The sequence below is a fragment of the Lepisma saccharinum genome, chromosome 3 (genome assembly GCF_977018435.1).
Source record: "Lepisma saccharinum chromosome 3, izLepSacc3.1, whole genome shotgun sequence".
In the NCBI taxonomy this organism is placed as follows: domain Eukaryota; kingdom Metazoa; phylum Arthropoda; class Insecta; order Zygentoma; family Lepismatidae; genus Lepisma; species Lepisma saccharinum.
In genome coordinates this window covers 130728449-130749629 of record NC_139231.1, presented here as the reverse complement: position 1 = coordinate 130749629, position 21181 = coordinate 130728449, and the positions used below count along the sequence as shown (strand labels likewise).

Below are 21181 nucleotides of genomic sequence, written 5' to 3'. Positions count from 1 at the left end.
CTTTAAATTACACACATATACGGTGTCAGCCCAAGAGCACAAAGGGAAGTCAAAAAACCTTTGTCAAACTTGCATATTTTTACATGTCAAGAAAGAGGATAGTTATTTAAGTTCACGATCGACACTGAATTGTTGGCTTTAGGAGTCTTGGGGAGGGCAAACATCGCTTCCATGAACAGTTTCTCTGTAAATAAGTTTTTTTTTATTTATTTATGTATGTTTCTGAAGAAAAGCAGTGATTATATTATATGAAGAACTGTATAATTTTCCTTGTTGCACTGCTCCAAGTGTTCCAAGATGTTTATCTGCAAGATAGAGATGGTTTTGTTTTACAGAAGGTAGCATGAGAATAGAAATTGGCTTGTCTTTTAACTACTAACTTTGTGTCTAGTGTTAGTATTTCGTAATCATCAAAACAAAACAGCATTGAGAGGCAGCAGTTTCAAAACAATGTCATTTTTTCTTCTTTACGATGGATCAGTCATTGCCGTTATAAGATGATATCGGCAAGTGGCAACTTTGGAGCAGCCTAGACAAAACACTCGCCAGCAGCTGTCTTCTCACTTCCTGGAACTGAGTGGAGGGAGGGGAAACAGGACGATGCAGTTGTTGAAGAAGAGAAGTTTTAAATTTTGGCTTGTAACTTGAGATAACTTGAGATAAAAACCACATTAAAAAATACACCAATTAACATGGACGTCCGCAGGATTTTTTCCAGGGAGGGGCAAGGAAGGTATTTTTTTCCAGGGGGGGCCAACATGGCATATTTTCCCCAATAATAGTGTTCATCCCTCAAAAAACATTGCTTAAATTTGAATTTATCATGTTCATGCAATAATTAACCCACATTATTGTGGCTGAAATTAAATTATATGTGTGAAATATGTAACTTTTGGCTGACTTTCGTTTTCCAGGGGAGGGCCACGGCCCCCCCTTGCCCCCCCTTCCGGACGCCCATGCCAATTAACCAGTATTCTACCAAACTGATATTGAATGGAAAATATTACATGAAAAACCTGAATGGTCCATTTATATTATTTTAAAATAATATATATAACTAGGTGACTGAAGTGCCTATCACATTTTTAAGGGAGATTTCACACTGAAATGTTCTTATTTTGGGTTTCTCTGTGTTTGAGTGTGTGTTGGGCAGATGCAACATGTGCTCTGGTTCCTGTGGGTATAAAACTGAGCATCTATTTGATTCTTACGGGAATCATGTATATATTACCGACAACTTTATTGTATGCATTACATTAATAGAGTACAGTGAACATGGGGAATAACATCCTATATAGAGCCTCTTTGTTATCTCCCCCATAAAGTGTGAGTTACATATTGATACCATGTTTTGCCATAGTAATTCTGGGTCAAGTGCAAAGCAACAAACTTTAGTGCCCAAGTGAATTTAATGGTCGACTGTTACCACCAAAGGTCCTGAATTTCAACCCTGAGACAGCTTGTGTGTTCTTGGTCCATTGCACTTGAATCACTATGTGTCCACATTAATGTTGTTAATCGAAGGAAGCAGAAAAGTGACATAAATAAAAATATGAACAGAATTTTTAGTCTTTTTACCATATTTATCATGCATATTAGTTGTTAAATATTGACATTGAAGTAGATGCAAAAAATTATCAGGGAGCACATTGAAATCTGTAAATCCTTTTATGTGACATCACTATTACAAATGAAAGCAAGTTACAAACTAGACAATAGCTAATGTCCAATTAACATTGCTGCACTCTTACCTCACTCTAGCCAAAGTTTTTTCAACATATCCATAAATTCAAATATTGTCATTTTTTCTTGTAACTCACTTTTGGGACACAATTTTGACACAAAATAAATGAAAAACTGCACAATGCTCAATTTACAAGTTTTCAGGATTATAAATGATTAAATTCAAATCAGTACTTTCCCATACCAGTATTATTAATATCAGTTGATAGCAATGTATGAGTTAGAGGCACATATTTTTGGTAAATAAAAACAAGATTTCAGTACAAAAACAGTCTCTCTTTCGGATTCAAACTGTAAATAAAAAAAAATTTCGGTGTTATAGCGGTGAAAAAAATCACATCAAAAGTGCTATATAAAATGACATTTTCGTTTTAAAATTGTGAATATAATCCTAAATTTGATTTAAAAACTGCACTTATTACACAAAATAAATTTATCCCTTCTAATAGTACATTTATGTAGTTACCAGAGTATTAAGTTTATCCCTGTGTAAAGGGGTCAATTTTTGCTTCTCAAATATTTGCAGCAGAATTAATCAATTTTCTGTGAATTGCATAACTCGCAGGATACTTCAGACTTCAGAAAGTGTCGCGTCGGTATATAAACGGTAAATTTCATGTTTAGGATCATATTTCGCATTTTGCAGTTCATTTCGCATTATTTCATGAGAAAACAGGGTAGGAAAATCCACCTCACACCTTTCAGAAACATGAAAAATGAATATTACAACATGTTATTTCATTTTTTCGTCAAAAACTAAATTTGCATGCCCCTAGGTATCATCAATAGAGGCACATATTTTTGGTAAATAAAGAAGCAAAATTTCGGTACAAAAACGAAGTGAATTTCAGGTTCAAAAGTGGTAAATAAAATCAAATAGCGGTGAAAAATTGGATGAAAAGTGGTATATTACAAGATATATTGGTTTGAAAATTGTGAATATAATCCTAAATTAGATTTAAAAACTACACTTATTCCACAGAATTAACATTCCACTTCTAATAGCACATTTATGTAGTTATCAGAGTATTAAGTTTATTTCTGTGTAAAGGAGTCTACTTTTGCTTCTCCAATATTAACAGCAGAATTAACACATTTTTCGGGAATTGCATAACTCTCAGGATCATTCCGACCTCAGAGGGTGTCGTGTCGGTGAATAAACCCTGAATTTCATGTTTAAGAGTTAATTTCACTTTTTGCAGTTCATTTCGCATTATTTCGTGACAAAACATGGTCACAAAATGCATCTCACACCTTTTAAAAACATGAAAAATTAACACTACAATGTGTTTTTTCGAATTTCGTTTTTTTTGTCAAAAACGAAATATGCATACCCCCCATCAACAATGTAATTATTTTAATATTTTCCCTGCTTAATGGTTTTAATTGGGTATTGTGATTGTTTTGTGTTTTCAAAAAAATTGTTGTTTACTTCACAGGCGCAGGTCTAAATATTGGAGGAGGCCAACCTTTGTTTGGCAACGCAGCGACAAAACCAGCTACTTTGTTTGGTAACAATACTGGTGGGTTCACTAACACTGCTTTTGGCACTGGAAGTACTTTTGGAACCGGCGCTGGTTTAGGGACACCTTTTAATATGAGCAACAATCCAATGTTAATGGGGTAAGTATATATTTTTGTAGTTACTTGTGGTATGAGCATTAGGAAGCAGCTTTTCAATATATGAATATAGTCACTGAAAATGTAATATCGGAACTGGTGTCGGAATTGATAAGAATCAGTACCTAAACTGATTCTGGAAGTCTATATCTTCACAATTTTGGTCATAGAAGACATATTTATATGGTTGTGTCAAGTTTAATTGTAGGATTCTTCTGTTCTCTTGTAAGTAAGAAACCTAAGAAATTCATTTTTAGGAAGCTCTGTTTCGTTATGATGATTTAAAATCTCGCGAGTTTATTCCTACTGAAAAATTATGAAAACTGACTTTTTTCAGAATCAGAATCTGCAAATTTCATACTTCATCACATCAATTATGGCAATAAAATGAATACATTGTCATAATAACATTTGAAATTGGTTAGGCTTAGTTCAGAGTTCCACATTTGTCCAATAGCTATAATAATTTAGTCATATGCTTGATCAAAATTTATTCATATAATGCAATTAAGTGTCTGAAATTACTATTTAAACTAATTTTATTCAATGTGATGTTTAGGAAAGCCAATTTGTATATCATGACAAAATTATCAAATTGTGCAATATTTTGAATTCATAGTCATAACAGGCATTTAACAATACGACTTTGGGCTGGATAAAGGGGAATCATGATAATTAGGTAACTGTTATTTTTGACTGACAATATGAAAAACAAATATCTTCAATCATGTGTGTTCTTTCAGACAAGAAAGATGCGATACATTCAAATTTATAATTAAATATATTAAAATTGTGTACATTTGCATTGGCATCAAGGTTTATATACAAAGGTCAACTCTTTAAAATTGTTCAATGTATAATATGATGTCATTCTTGGTATTTTGTATGAACATTCAAAAAATGGTAATTGTAATCATTAGATAAGTATATTGTGATATACAATGTAAAATGGCTGTAACAGAACAAATATGTATTTACTACACAAACATTCAAGCTGTTAAGCACTTATTGACAAAAATATAAAACAAAAACAATTGAAGATAACACATACTAAAAAATCTTGCTTGAACTAGTTGCTCTGATACTAGTTGTCTGTGACTTGGGGAAGAATTTCAAAATGGAACAAAGATAAGTATAGATATAGCAATATGGGATGGATATATATTTGTACAATTATTGTTGCTTTTAAAGCATTAAACTTTACAAGTTTATAATAATTTGGATGCTTAAGCTATATAGAAGCCTTTTATGAATCTTGAATGAACTTTGATTATGATATAATCTTTCAAAAGATTGGAAAGTTGTGGAATGGTATGTATAAAATATGCCATGTTGAATTTGAAGCAGTTAATAGGGATCTGCTTTCATCTTCCTTAACAAGCAAGCTTATAAATGCTACAATTCCTCAAATGAATGTTTTGAGGAAAGTTACATAAAGTGACACACATATGTTCTACATTTGGATGTGATTTAGCCAGATTCTGAGTTTTGAAAACTAAAGGTCAGGATTGTAGAAAACCTGGATGAAGAAATTGGCATATTGAGTATACTCAGTTGTAGAATGGATGCATGCTAAATTATAAAAACAAAGACTTACTCTATCTCAAAAGGAGATAATAAAGAAATATTTTCTTCTTATAAATAACATTTATATGTTATAAATGTTCTTGTTAACAAATGCATAATTTGATGCTGTTGTAACTTTTGTTATTTCTTGTTTTTTTATCAATATAATTTGCATAAAAATATTTATAATTGTTTGAGCATAAACACTATTCATCAGCATATGTAAGCTGGTATTTCCTTTTCATCATAGAACCGTAGCTTCCTACTGTGCTAATACTTAGTTTGAATTCTGACAGGTATATATGTATAATGCTGTGCCAGTCAGGACTTTAGATTTAGCCGAGGACATTTATCAAAGTGATTGATTAGTGAGATAGATCAACTGAATAGTCTTGTCGATATTTAGTCTCACCGTCTGCATCTCACTTTCTTCTTTTTTCATCACATTTATCATCATACACTAATGCCCAGTTAACAAACACAGAAAGTATGCACAAACGTACCCTTGCTGAGTATGATTTTTATTAAATGCATTTGGCTTTTAATTTGTTTGTTTCAGTTTTTCACCCCTGGAAGTGTACAGTGGAACCTCAGTTTTACGTTTTTCAGGGGACCAAGTTAAAAGAACTTGAATGCAAGACTAAGGAATGTAAAATCTGGGTTCCACTGTATTTAATCGAAGATGTCTCAATTGCTAATTAATGAATTTGGTTATAAAGGAATACTTCCCATGAGCACCTATGCAAAATAAATTTAAGGTGCACTATGCCGAGGTGTTCTGGAAGGTTCATATCTATGTATTTTATCACTAATATTATAAATATGTTTCATGAATTTCTTTGTATCTACAAACTCAATGAAAAAAGTAAACAGTAAACATAACCTTATACCACTAAAACATCACTACTTGTAATGAAAAGGAATGTACTGTATATAATATTAACATAATGTGAACATTATTTTACAGTCCCAAAAACAAATTTGAACAACATGTCTTGTGTGCATTTCTTATCTACTATATAATGTATTTCTCTGCATTACAGGAGTGCAACCGTTACTGGGACAAATCAACAACCAACCAGCTCAATCCATCAGCAAATTATTGCTTTGACTACCATGCCATTTGGAGACTCGCCACTGTTCAGGAACCTTAATCCAGTGAGTAATCCACCTCTGCTTGTAAGTTCTGAATATCAAAGTATTTTTTTTCTTCTTTGGAAGCTATATCTACGACGTGATAGAGATGATTGACAGGAGTTGGTCATAGGCAACCTGGGCAACCTGCCACTGTGTGGCCAGTTGCGTTAAGTCAACGTCTTTGTATGGACAGAAGAATAAAACAAGCACTGCATATTTTATGGTATGGAAAAGCAGAGGACTAGAGGAGCTGTACGAAGGAGACTGCAGACATCCTACCTAAAATTATTTTCTTGCCGACGAATCATCCTATCTGTTGTCATTTGTTCAACTGTAGTTCAGGTTTTCCAGTACCGAAAGTAATTTATAAGTCTACTGTGGTTCAAAAGCTGTAAGTAAAATAAAATTTCGGTGTTATAGCGATGAATAATCACATGAAAAGTGCTATATAAGATGGCATCTTGGTTTTAAAATTGTGAATATAATCCTAAATTTGATTTGAAAACTGCACTTATTACACAAAATAAACTTATCCCTTCTAATAGCACATTTATGTAGTTATCAGAGTATTAAGTCTATTCTAGTGTAAAGGGGTCCATTTTTGTTTCTCAAATAGTTACAGCAGAATTAATCAATTTTCCGCGAATTGCATAACTCACAGGATACTTCAGACTTCAGAAAGTGTTGTGTCGGTATATAAATGGTAAATTTCGCATTTAAGAGTATATTTCACATTTTGCAGTTTATTTCGCATTATTTCGTGAAAACAGGGTAGGAAAATCCACCTCACACCTTTCAGAAACATGAAAAATGTACATTACAGCATGTTATTTCGGGTTTTTGTCAAAAACGAAATTTGCATGCCTCTACTGATACCAGTAGAATACCAATTATATATATAATGGATAAAAGCAAGGAGTTCCAAAAGGGCTAAGTAAAAATCAAAGAAGGTAAAAGGAAACACTCACCGGACAGTAGAAAAATTCAAAATTTTCGCTAACTTCGTAGCATCATCGGTGTATCAATTATTTGTGAAAAAATCATCAAAAATAGGTTACTTCAGTTTACGTCACCATATATCAACACAGCACAACATGGTTTTCTTCCAGACAGCTCTTGCCTAACAAATATTTCCATCTTACTTTCGCATGCTGCCAGAGCTATTGATAATAACTCCCAACTTGACACTATATATTTGGACATTTTGAAAGCCTTTGACAAAATTAATCATAAATTATCATCCAGATTTAACATCCATGGCAAATTTCTCTCTCTACTCCAGGACTACCTCCATGAGCGTGAACAACATGTTGTTCTTTCAGGTACCTCTTCTAACTTTCTTCCATTTTGTCTGGAGTTCCCCAGGGGAGTGTCTTAGGGCCGCTCCTATTCCTTCTGTACATGGATGACCTCCCTGAAAAACTGTCCTCCCTCCCTATCAATATACTTTTGTTTGCAGATGACTGTAAACTCTTTAAGGAGATCTCTTCGCATCATGACATGATGATTCTTCAAAATGCTCTCACAGAACTTGTTAAGTGGTGTCATCAGTGGAATTTAGAGCTAAACCCTCAGAAATGCTCTTTCCTTACTTATTCCCTAAAAAAGAACAAAGTGCTGTCTACTTATTCTATTGAAAACAATCCAATCCAAAACGTTTCCACCCAAAAGGACCTAGGTATTATCATGGATGAAAAACTCACTTTTAATTATCATATTATAGCTACCACTAAAAAAGCCATGCGCCTTCTCAGTCTTCTATACAGATTTAGCGAAATTCAAAACCCATCTTCTCTTGCTTTATTCTTTAAATCTTTCATCTCGCCCATCCTTGAATACTGTTCCCCAATTTGGGCAATGGCCTCAAAAACCAATCTTGCCAGAATAGATTCTGTTCTCAGTTTTTTGCTTGCAATTGTTCACCATAGAATACCTTCCTTTCGACATGTATCCAAATCAGACACCATGGCTGCTCTGAATATTCACACTCCATCCTTTCGTCGTGATCTAGCAGACATTAAATTTTTATACAAGATAATAAATGGCAAAATCAGAACAGATCTCCTAATCAGTGAATTCACACTTAGGGTACCCCAAATGCAAACGTGCAACCTGCAACTCTTCCACAACCCAACCACTAGGCTATCCCTTCAACAACGCTCTTTGTTTTACAGGCTCCCAGAAATCTACAACAAACTTTCCCTTAATGTAGATATTTTCCTTCCAGAACGACATTTTTGTATATTACTGTCCAAGAACATGTAAATCTATCCCATCTTGTTATTGTTTTTATCTTTTGTTATTTTTTGTTTCTACTTTATGTTGTTTCAGTGTAAAATGGCCAAATAAGACTGTATCTGAAACTCTGAGTAAATAAATAAATAAATAAATAAATAATCTGTCCCGTCGCTACTTCAAACTAAGACATAGGGCTGAGCTGATTGATACCAATGCCGATGTATCTGTATCAGAAAATATTGGTTGGAATTTATTTACTGATATGCAAAAATGCAAGGTGGTACTTTAACAGAGTTTAATTTGCATGGATATTATAAAGGGTGTTTCATAAAGTGCACAGTTTTTAAATCGCTTGTCATTTTTTTGTTTGGAGGTTGGCTACACTGTTCTTATCATTTTCGTAATCTCTGATCTCTCCGATTATTACTTGAGCAATTTGTTGGCATTTGTTCAGTTTAGTTGCCATGGAGCGGTTCACTATCGAGCAACGCGTCGTTATCTTGAAAACACAGTCAGTTCTTAATCTTCGCACATAACAATGCCCCCACTGCAACAACAGTTGCAACCATAAATTTGCCTGGGCGGAAACGTAGTCGCCGCACAGATCGAGTTACTACCTGCTTACAAAGCGGAGGTGGCCATATGCCAGACATCATTTTTCACTTTTGCATACTGGCATATGCCGGACACTTTTCGCTTTTTAATTATAAAATCGTAGTGAATGTGTAAAATAATAAAAATTAAAATGTCAACTTTCATGCAATTTGGCTGAGTTATTGCATTTTCAAAACCTGCGCACTTTATGAAACACGGTGTTACCCCCACACCCCCTATACGCCTTCATGGCGTGGTGCTAAGCACAGGGGAGCACTTTACCTTTTTTTTAACCTATTTTATAAAATTTGAAATTGCTTTCTTTTTGAACCAGTTGTGTGTGTGTAAGAGGTATTTTAAAATTCTGATGGAATTCCTGTATGTTTAATTGATGCATATAATTGGAGAGAAATACTTGCAAACTAAAATTAATGTTTTGAATAACTTAATTATTATTCATGATTGGGAAAAGAGAGACGCGGTAGTATATAAATACGGAGAAACTAGTACTCACTTTTATCCGCGAAGCTGTTTTTTCTTCTTTTTCGATTAATTTCAGTGGCCACTGCCACCATCCTCGTTGGAACTTGCTGCGCTGTTGCTTGGCGTGCGTCTTTTGTTCGTAGTTCTCTGGCTGCCGTTAGGTGCGCTGTGCGTCTTGGTACGTCGTCTGTTATTTCCGGGCGATAACTGCTGCAGTAGTGGAATCCAAGTGTGGTGCGCTTGCCCGCTATCGATGTTTAGTTCGTGCGGGAAGTGCATTATGGCGTGCGTTTCCTTGATTTTGGTGTCTATGAGCGTGTGGGCAGTGTGTTTGACTCGAACCTTTTGAATTTTATGGTAAGGTGGAAATACAGGTCAGACACCCTAACCTACCACAATCAACCCATCCACAAGCAACCCAGCCACAACCAACCCCCAGCGACCAATATAAATGGTTTGCCTTCCCCTACCATCCCACCACTTCCAACCGCATAGCCAAAGCCCTTCTCCCATTTGGCATCAAAGTAGCGCACAAACCCAACTCCAAAATAACTGACAAACTGAACAAGCACAAACGGTACTTCCTCTCCCCCCTTGACAACCCAGGTGTATATGATGCAGAGTGTGAGTGCAAGGCTCATTACATCGGCAGGTCCATCAGATCTGTCAATGAAAGAATCCAACAACACCTAGCAGATGCGAAAAAAGCCCAACCCACTACTGGTCTTGCTAGACATATCAAATACAATAGCCATAAAATTCAAAAGGTTCGAGTCAAACACACTGCCCACATGCTCATAGACACCAAAATCAAGGAAACGCATGCCATAATGCACTTCCCACACGAACTAAACATCGATAGCGGGCAAGCGCACCATACTTGGATTCCACTACTGCAGCAGTTATCGCCCGGAAATAACAGACGACGTACCAAGACGCACAGCGCACCTAACGGCAGCCAGAGAACTACGAACAAAAGACGCACGCCAAGCAACAGCGCAGCAAGTTCCAACGAGGATGGTGGCAGTGGCCACTGAAATTAATCGAAAAAGAAGAAAAAACAGCTTCGCGGATAAAAGTGAGTACTAGTTTCTCCGTATTTAATTATTATCATTTTCAAACGTCGGTATCAGGGGAAATTGGTAAGAGTGTTGCATTGCTATGTGTATCAGTGATTACATTCCAATCAAAATACTAATATATTGGTATTCTTTCGAAGTTTTAGAGCTCTTTTTGAATTAGCATGCAATGTTAATTGGACATTATCCGTTAATTAGTGCCTTTACATATATCTTATTCTAACACTACATTTCTGGAGAAGAGGTGCATTCTTGAAACAGTTTTAGAATAAGTACAGGTAAAGCATCATACAATGGATAATGCCCAGTTAATATTGCATACTATTAAAGAATTATCATCACTAACATTCAAAGAATTATTCTTCATGAATTGCCCTGAATGTGTGAAATGAAAATGTCCAATGGTTTTGCAGTATAAGAGAAAGCATACTATTATACAGGGTGAGTCAAAATTATGTGAACACTATTTGTAAGTCAAAATTATGTGAACACTATTTGTGAGTCAAAATTATGTGAACACTATTTGTGAGTCAAAATTATGTGAACACTATTTGTGAGTCAAAATTATGTGAACACTATTGGAGAGAAAGTACTTACTCAGAGTTTTCGTTATACAGAGTCTCAACCTGACCACCAGCACGATTAATGCACTCAAACCAACGTTCAACAGTACAATTTAGTGCCAGAAGACACATTTTGGGGGAAATGTTGGATATCACACCTTTTATTCTGTCCTTGAGTTCTTCGAGATGTCTCACTTTTGTACTATACACGTGCTCCTTTATCATACCCCATAACCAAAAGTCACAGGGTGTGAGATCCGGAGAGTGGGGAGGCCATGACAATGGTCTGCAGCGACCAATCCAACGCTGTGGGAACTTTTGATCAAGATAAGCGTGAACGGTACAAGCAAAATGGGGTGGTGCACCATCATGTTGAAAATACCATTCTTGTCTAAGTTGTAGGGACATGTTATCAATGGCAAACTCTTTCAGCATTTGCAAGTAGTCATCTGCATTCACCATTTGGGTTGTAAAGAAATACGGACCAAGTACACCAGTAGCGGTCATGGCACACCACACATTGACCTTCGGGGATGCACGTTCATGCTCACGAACGATACATGGATTTTCAGTACCCCAGAAAATTGTGTTATGACGATTAACATGACCACTGGTATGAAAGGTAGCTTCATCACTGAAACTCATTTGACTAACAATGCCCGGCTGCATCCGTGACATTTCTGCCAGAATCTCACAACATTCTACTCATACCTTTTTCTGCCGAGCATTCAAAGCTTGAACGATTTGTAAGTGATATGGTCGCATGCCAAGGTCCTTGGATAGAATTCGGTTCACTGTCCTCTGTGGGATCCCTGTTTCCAGACTGCAACGTCTCGTCGATTTTGATGGACTCCGTAGTATGGCCTCCTGCACTGCAGCAATGTTTACTTCACTTCTGCCAGTTCTAGGTCTTCCCGCATTTCCGTGATAATTGTCTGCTACTGATCCAGTTGCTACAAACTTCTGGTAAATGCGATATATTGTTAAATGATTTGGTGGTTGTCTATTTGGAAATCGTTCTGCAAACCTTTGACACACTTCTGTCGCCGGCTGCACAACTTCCATTAAGCTTGCAACCACTTTTCTCTCCTCCAATGTGAGTCTGTCAGCCATGGGTACTAACAACCTGGAATAGAAAAGAAAACGGATTGTTCACATAATTTTGACTTACTCAAATAGTGTTCACATAATTTTGACTCACAAATAGTGTTCACATAATTTTGTCTCACAAATAGTGTTCACATAATTTTGACTCACTGTATATACTATATGTAATCAGAATAACACTTAGTAATTCATTGTAATAATGTGGTTACCCGACATAACTCAAATTGCGCTGTTAATTTACTGGACTGCATATCATCTAAATATGTAACTGTCTATAACCGTTAATAGAAAGATAATAGAGAGTTTCATTCTTCTCTAGCTGAACTGTAGCCGGACCCTGTGGCTGAGTGGTTAGCACATCGTGCTGCAACACCAAGGGTCCCGGGTTCAAATCCCGCTTGGGCTAGGTTGTTTATGAATGTCCATTCATCAATTTCATCACTCATCCCCATCTTCGCAAATTAGCCAAGAGGCACAAAACGTGAAGTAAAATAAACTACATCAAATCAAATGAAATCTAGCTGAACTGTAGTCACTCTTTATGGCTCCTAATACCTCAGTAGGGGAAGGAAAGTTATAGTTCATAAACATTGTTCTAAAGCCATAGAAAAATTGTACATCGTGTACTTTATCTAAAATCTCCAACTGAAAATTGCACTATGCACTATCTAAATATTGGAAGATTTTAAATTAGGCCAATGTGGAACTTTCCCAAGATGAGGAAAATATTGACAGAATATGCTAAGTTGTGCTAAGCTCAATGTAGTTTTATTTTAAAATATATAAATTTTGCAGTATTTGTAAATATATGTGTGCATATTGTTGTAGGCTTTATAAATATAAAACTCGTTCATTCTACAGGCAACAGGAAAAGCTGAAGAACTTCTGAAACCAACTGATCCAGCTGCTCAAAAGGCAGCCCTGAGCAACAGTCAATACAAAGTTTCGCCCCGGACTCCTGGCAAAGTTAAAGTGAAGCCTCTTGGAGCTTCTGTTCTGACGAAGGTCAGTTTTACAATTAAATTTTGATTCATTGTGTGAAGGAATTGTACATGGAACATAATACAGATTATTGGAAAAATATAATGTAGCTTAAAGTAAATAACATAATTTGGTAATGTAGGTCAGTATGTGTTATGAACTCAGAGAAATACTATCCATTTTAGATATTTGATATTGTTGAGTACATTCTGTGTTCTCTTTGATTTCTATGAAGCATTCTAAATGTTAACAACTGGATTTTTCTTCTGTAAGTTTTCTGGTCTATTCATACTGAGTTGTAAAACAGAAGGGGTGAAACATGACTATTGATGCTATGTCCGAATCTGCACACATTCTATTGTGGTGTTCCTCATTGCTGTCCTGTGCCCCTCAAGTCAGTTGAATCGAAAAGTTCCTGAGTAGTACAGTTGCTACTCTTCCAAGTATTGGTTTGAATGTCACCCACCATGCTCTGGTACACAGTATGGAAGCATCATACAGTTTCCACCTATTTACTACTTAAATAGAAAATCAAGCTTTGTTTTTATCATCATCTGGTGATAAATGTTGCCTCTACAAAGTGAAAGTTGCAACATTGTTATTGAGCGTGGTGCTACAGTGAGTTGAAGCATTCACTTGTTGTGCCTTCTACCACTTCCCTCCAACTCCACCTGTGCTGTGGATTCAGAATGTAACAGTACAGGGATTCCATAGGTGGAATTGTGCTCTAGGTGGCATCAGCTGCAGATTCGAACATGGTTTTAGTATGCAATTAATAATGATCATCCTTGTCTCTTCATAACTGTTTTATTTATTCTTTGTTTGTTTTGTATGTAACTATTGCCTTGCAACTCTATAACATTCAAGATAGCATTTGACAATGTCATTGAAGTTATTTTTTTCCTTAATTCCTCAGAAGTCTCTTTTTGATGGTCTAGAAGATGATGATCCTTCCCTTGCAAACAGCATTGTTGTCCCATCAACCAACATTAAGCATCTCGTCCTCCCACCCAGGTCATCCAGTTCTGATGCCGATACTACACAGGAAGAAAAGGAAAATGTGCGCACAGGGTGAGTATCATTGTAAATGATGTGTTGTTTTTTCTGAGAAATGTCAAAATTGAATAATAACTTGATAATTTACAAGTATTATTACGAGAGGCAAATTTTTTTAAGGTAGGATTTGAATTCTCTTTCTTAAGCTGTTAACATATTTAAATGCTAAAGTTTCATTCTATATGGAAACTTTACCAATATTTAACTACACTTTATTTAATTACACTTACATGGAGAACACAACACAGGCAGGCCGTAAGAGAGAATTATACTGGCCACAGATCCAGGTGCCAGAGCCTCATTGGCCTGCAATATTGCAGTTATCGGGGTTCAGTAGACTACTGCGATTGTGGGAAAAAGCATTGGTGGAGAAGCATATTAGTCTGGAAGATAATTAAAGATACCATTTTTGAAAAATGTTGGAACATGGATTCTTTATTATATTAGGAATATGTGATTTATTTTTATTGCTTTCCCGTTAGCTTTAACTTGATTGAGTTCTTGTTTAGCTGAAACTAATTGAACTCCTTTTGATTTTGCTTAGGGGGAATCTGAACTTGTTTCTGGGTTTAATGTTGAATATAGTGCTGGTGGGTTTGCTCTAATTTTTATATCTGAATATGCAAGTATCTTATTTATGAGCGTTTTATTTAGAATTTTGTTGTTAGGAGGATACACCTTTTCTTAGTTATTTTATTTAAGTGTTATTTTTTTAGGATTTATTTATATTTGGGTTCGGGGGACTCTACCGCGATTTTGTTATGATAAGTTGATGTATTTGGCTTGGAGGAGATTTCTTCCAATTTCTTTGAATTATTTTTTTTCCGTTGGTTTTAGGGGATTAATTATGTCAATTTATATTTAATTGCATAATAATTAGAATATATAGCCTTCTAGAATATTTATATTCTATTTTATGTTTTCAAGACATATGCTTAAAGATTTTGGCCAAGAAGTCATTTCTTAATATTTTATCTCATATCAGTAGTGTTATTGGGGATATAATGAAGTATATAAAATATATAATTGTCAATACCTGTCCAGTAATAATATATGGGGTTTCTACTGGTCAGGCTCCAATTCAAGTTAATAGAATAAAGGTTGCAAATATTATTCAGAATAGTATTTGGTTTATTGGGTAGAATTGTAAGCCCCGAAATTTTCTTTTATAATGTACTGGTATAATTAGTAGAATTATGATGGATATTACTAGTGCTATTACTCCCGCTAGTTTATTTGGAATTGATTGTGGAATGGCGTCTGCAAATAGGAAATATCATTCTGGTTGGATGTACTGGTGTTACTAGTGGATTTGCTGGAGTGAAGTTTTCTGGATCTCCTACAGTTGTAGGAAATATTAATGAGAGTTGTATTAATATTAAAATTATAATTATAAATCCTAATAATCTTTTATGGAAAAGTATGGATAGAATGGAATTTTATCTATATTGCTGTTGTATTTACAAGTATTGTTACGAGAGGCAAATTTTTTTAAGGTAGGATTTGAATTCTCTTTTTTAGTCTGTTTGCATATTTAAATGCTAAAGTTTCATTCTATATGGAAATTTTACCAATATTTAACTACACTTTATTTAATTACACTTATATGGAGAACACAACACAGAGCGTGAGAGAGAATTATACTGGCCACAGATCCAGGTGCCAAAGCCTTGTTGGCCTGCAGTTTTGCAGTTATCGGGGTTCATTAGACTACTACGATAGTGGGAAAAAGCATTGGTGGAAAAGCATATTAGTCTGGAAGATAATTAAAGATTACCATTTTGAAAAATGTTGGAACATGGATTCTTTATTATATTAGGAATATGTAGCTTGGAGTGCGGCTGCAAATATAAATATATAAGGTTTCACTAAACACCCTATAAAGGAAGAATTAAGGAACATTTCTATTTGGAAACAAACTAAATATTCAATTCTTATATAAAAATTAACGCAATGTCAATGTTAGTTGCAAAATATAATGTGCCATCAAATGAAAAGGTCCATTTCCATGTACAGAGTTTATTACTGACATTGACTACACTGCCTTGGTAGAAGATGTCCTTGGGTTGTGAGGCAAACCATTCTGTCACTGCAGCCTGCAGGTCTGCGTCTGAAGCAGGTGTTGAGTTGTTCCTTCATGGGGCCGAAAGTGTGGAAATCATGGACTCAAGTCAGGACTGTAAGCAGGGTGCTCGAGCATTTCCCAACCGAAGGAATTCAACAGGTCCTGTGTTTGAATGGCGACATGGGGACGAGCATTATCATGCAGTAAAATGATGCCTGTGCTGAGCTTGCTGGGTTGCTTGCTTTATTGCTGTCCACAGATGATGCAGTGTTTTGCAGTATGTGTTGGCTTTAATGGTGTGTCCTTTTGGAAGGAACTCCACTAGCAGGGGACCAGGGTCATCAAAGAATACGTCACCATGATCTGTCAGTTGTCCTGGCCACGAATCATTCTTCAATGTGTGGCACCCAGCTCGAAACCGTCGACACCATTTCCTCACTGTTTTGTCCGATACACATTTGTCACCGTATACAGCCTGCATTTCCGGTAAATGTCCGTTGGATGCGTACCTTCAGCGTGCAGAAAGCATATCACACCACGCTGTTCTTCCATGGTCACGTCGGTGAGCGGCAGGCACCTCCATTGTTCCGTCACAGCACCACATTTCACCTGGAAGGGAGAAAGAGAAGTGATTGGGCAACGACCCAACACCACCCAAGTCAGCATTGCATATGCGCTGATCCCCTGACATTGACATGTCATATACACCTATGGGTATACACAGCACCCAAAAGCACTGTTGCAGGTAACATGTATTTTGGGATATTTAACGTTGGACCTTTTCATTTGATGGGACCTTATATATATTCATTTTTTCTCAAGAGTATCACCACTCAAATCTAATGAGAAGTTTAGATAGAGTTGATCTTTAATTCAAAGTTGTTTTCAAGACCCTACATCAAAACGGACACCTGCAGAAACCCAAAACAAAACACTAAACTTGGAGAGAGCTTGGAAGTTATTTTAACTTTACTTTGCCATGTTACCATGTCCTATCTGAAAGCTGCCTAACAACTTGGGCAGTTACGGTGCTTGCCAGGTCCAGTACTCTCATCGCTGAGGGCAATGCCACATAAGATGTACAAGATAAACTTACAGGAATCTTCCAAAATACATGCACAAGGCACATGGAAGGCTCACCCACCAGTCTAGCTTGAAATTAGAGTTGCAGAAGTTATATGGCTTGGCAACTGTTGGTTTTGTTTCTGACAGCTTCCTGCAACAGCTTTAATTCAAAACATGTTCTTCACTCTTAAAGTTGCATCATAAGAAAGGAGTCCTGTTCCAAATAATTATACAACATGCATATCATTGTGCCTGCAACTGCTTTTATAATGTGCTTAAAGTTAGCAATATAGTCTGTATTGAATTTTACTCTTGCCACTAGAACAACTCTCGCTGATCACAGTGTATAAACTTTTAATAAATAAAACTGTCGGACTGATACTTTTGCCTATCATATTCCAAAAGTCATTCAAAAAGGACATTTTCATCGTAACTGTGTTTATCATTATGTTTTTGCCACTGTTAGTGCCATTATGGCCATTAATAATAATAATAATAATAATTCCCTTGTTTCTTCCAGCACTGGGAAATTAAAAGTTGCTAATTTTTCTGCTAGAGGTGATTCCCTGAAGCAGATACCCAAGAATGACAAAAAAGAGGCAGATGGCCAAAGAAATGAGTAAGTTCAAGTGTTTACTATATTTGGAGTCTTATCAAAATCAACCAGTGGAATTGAAAATAAAGATATCTGATTGTTCTACCAGCAAGCTGGCTTGCTGTGTAAATTTTGCTGAAGGTGTAATTTTTTGAGAAGAAATATATTATATATATTGTTGACAAGAAGTGCATGTATTTCATTTAAGATAAGATTTAATATAACTAGGAGTGCTTTGTATAAGTTTATTAGTAGAAAATATTATTTTTCTTCTCTTTCCACTGCTACTACTAACAATAATTATAACATTGAAAAGTTGGTAAAGTGTAGGATTGACAAGGCTGAAGTCATAACCCCTGTTACATCCACGGTAACGTCTTCACCTTGTAATCTAGGGGTCTGAGGTTTGATACAAGATGGACACAAATAGTGGTTCGGATCCCACTTGAAACTGTAGGTCCAGTCCCAATTAACCTACTTGTGCTTATAAGTGGACTTAACAAAACTAACTAACTAACTCTCTAGCCTGACCTAACAAAAACTCAACTTAATATCTGTAGTTAAGCTGCTGGTTCCACTACATCTGAAACGAAATGGAAATTATACTTGCAAACATGTGCAGGTCACTATGCTTAAGTATGTGCAAGATTAGAAGAGGTGGTTGTACTGTTGGAAAGACCAATGTGAAACTAAACTTCATTGTGCAACAGCCCTTAGGACCAAAGCCTGACAAACATCTTTCATTGAATACACATCAGCACATTGAGTCCCATCGCTGATGGTTTCTATTTTCTAGACTGGAATCTGTTACTGTTGTTTTCAAGTGGCTCCCACTGGGAATAGAACAGAGAACCGCTTTCACCAAAGACCTTGGAAGCAGAATTCATTTACACATAAAAAGTTGGTCTAATCTTCCACCCTTTCCTTTGTATTTGAAAGTGATTCTGTTGTGCGAGTGGTTTCACTTGGCTGCATTGGTCTCAGGTGGAAGCGAAACATTGCTCCTACATCACATCTTTGTTCTTTTCCAGTTACAAAATATAAAATGATCAATTCGTGAGTGTACTTAATAAAGATGATACATAAATAATGGTGTATTTCATTCAGCATAGTTTAAAAATAGTAATTCAAAGACATGCAAAAAATAGTAGCTTTGATCTTCAAGCTTGCTTTCATCAAAAGCAAGAAGACAAACTAATGAACATTTAGAACCACCCAGGACAACCAGTTGAGTGTTTCCTTGTATGTTTGCTTCAGTAAGCAGGTGAATCCAATAAAAAAGTAAAGAAAAAATGTGAGTAACTTAAATGTAGCTCTGTTGGTATTAATTTCTAATCTTTTAGTATAACTATCTTTTCACTTAACCCTTAGTCCGCCCCCGTAACACATATGTTACAAAAAAAGTATGTCCCTTGTAGCCGCTGTAACACATATGTTACAAACAGCTTTAGATACAATTATCGAGGGTTTGCCACACTTATATTTGTATATTGAGGTTGAAACACTGACAGTTCGTTCGGGAACATGTTTTGCAATCGTGTTTACGAAAATTCCAACTCTCCTCCCCGCCCTCCTTTCTTGGAATATGTCACGTGTTGGCTCTGGTCAGTTGACAGACACAATAAATGCTTGGTATTTACAATGCTGTTTTCCTCCAAGCTTCCAACGCTGTGATTTAGTACTGATAAGACACACATTCTTCTTTGTGTTTAGACCTGGTGATCCAGCTGAAGTAGTGGTGGGGGGGGGGGCAAGGAGAGAGGGGATTGGATGAGGTTTGGCAGTGTCAGCTTTCTGTCGCCTCTATGTTAGAAATGCAATGAAGCTTGACGATAGCCAGAGGCGCCAGAAGCGTGAGTCTATCCAGAAGTAGAGACAAACCAAATGATTGCAAAGGCTCCCTTCCCTCCTCTGTTAGGAAAGGCCTCACCATACACAGTTCGTATCATATAACAGCTCATCGATTTCAATAAGGCACAATTGTTTCCTTCCGGACATATTTCCACAAAGAGCCGAATCAACAGGGAAGAAATAGATTCACAGTAGCTACACAAGATGCAAGTGCGAACGAAAAAAAGCAAAAGTTCGGGATTTCTCCCCAAAGTAGCTGGAGAAGAGGGGGGCAAACTCCACATTTTTATGATTTTTTCATTGAAATTCGGGGGATGTAGCCCCCGCCTGTAAACCCCCCGCGGTTGGGGCATCCAAATTTTACTTGGTTACATGCACTGATGTTCTACCTGCAAAACAAAAGTTATCCGAAGTAGATTAGTCCCATAGTGTCAGAGTTATAACAATTTTATGAATAATATGCAAATTGGCTAAAATTCGCTGTTTTGAGGAAAAAACAGAGTTTTATGTTTTGCCTTATTATAAAATTGTATTGCACCCACGAACATGAATCAAGTTTCATTCTGTTGCGCAAGGTCCATTCTTTGAAAAAAAAAGCAAAAGTTCCGGTTTTCTCCCCAAAGTAGTTGGAGAAGAGGGGGCAAACTCCACATTTTTGTTTTTTTCATTGAAATTCTGGGGATGCAGCCCTGCCTGTAACCCCCCCGCGGTTGGGGCATCCAGATTTTACATGGTTGCATGCACCGATGTATTACCTTCAAAACAAAAGTTATCCGAAGTAGATTGGTCCCATAGTGCCAGAGTTATTACGATTTTTCTCCATTATGGATACGAATTCAAATTTCGCGCTCAAAGCCTCGGCGACACTGGGCTTACTTTCGTCAGACCGCGCGGCGTACTAAGGGTTAAGTTGCTGATTATTCCATCTCTTACCAGCATAGTTTAATTAAGTGGCTCAGGATGAAGTAATGGTGGAGAAAGTGACATGATTTTACCCAATAATTGATAATGCTGCTTTCCATTGAAATTCACAGTGGCCCAAGAGCCAGATTTGTTGTTATTGATTTGTTGTAGTATAGAAATATACTGTTAATTTAGGGCCTTCCTGATGACACACTGGTGGCGACGTTGCCTTGTAATCAGTTGGTCCCGGATTCGATACCTGGTGGAGGCACATACTGGTTCTGATCCAACTTTAAACTGTAGGTCTAGTCCCAACTAGCCTTACTGTGCATAAAGTGGACTTAAAACACCAACTCAAAGTCTCCATTAATTTTGAGTAAAATGAAATAAATGTAATTTTTGTGGTATGTAGAGTCAGTCATATTTGCACACTCCTCGCCAACTTTTTATCAGAGCAAACAATTAATTTGATACTCTTATTACAAAACAATACAATAAATCTCACTTCAAAAGTGGTCTTTATTCTTTTGTCAAT

General features: G+C 36.3%; 1 protein-coding gene across 4 annotated transcripts in view; it reads left to right on the top strand.

Moving 5' to 3' along the window:
• Nup98-96 (nuclear pore complex protein Nup98-96) overlaps positions 1-21181 on the top strand; it is a 109391-nt gene that overhangs the window by 47231 nt on the left and 40979 nt on the right. For all 4 annotated transcript variants that reach the window (XM_083119403.1, XM_083119404.1, XM_083119401.1 and 1 more), the window contains 5 exons: positions 3183-3366; positions 5973-6087; positions 12992-13135; positions 14028-14182; positions 17818-17916. In XM_083119403.1, the coding sequence (XP_082975529.1) occupies positions 3183-3366; positions 5973-6087; positions 12992-13135; positions 14028-14182; positions 17818-17916 (697 nt within the window). The remainder of the gene's footprint in view (positions 1-3182; positions 3367-5972; positions 6088-12991; positions 13136-14027; positions 14183-17817; positions 17917-21181) is intronic.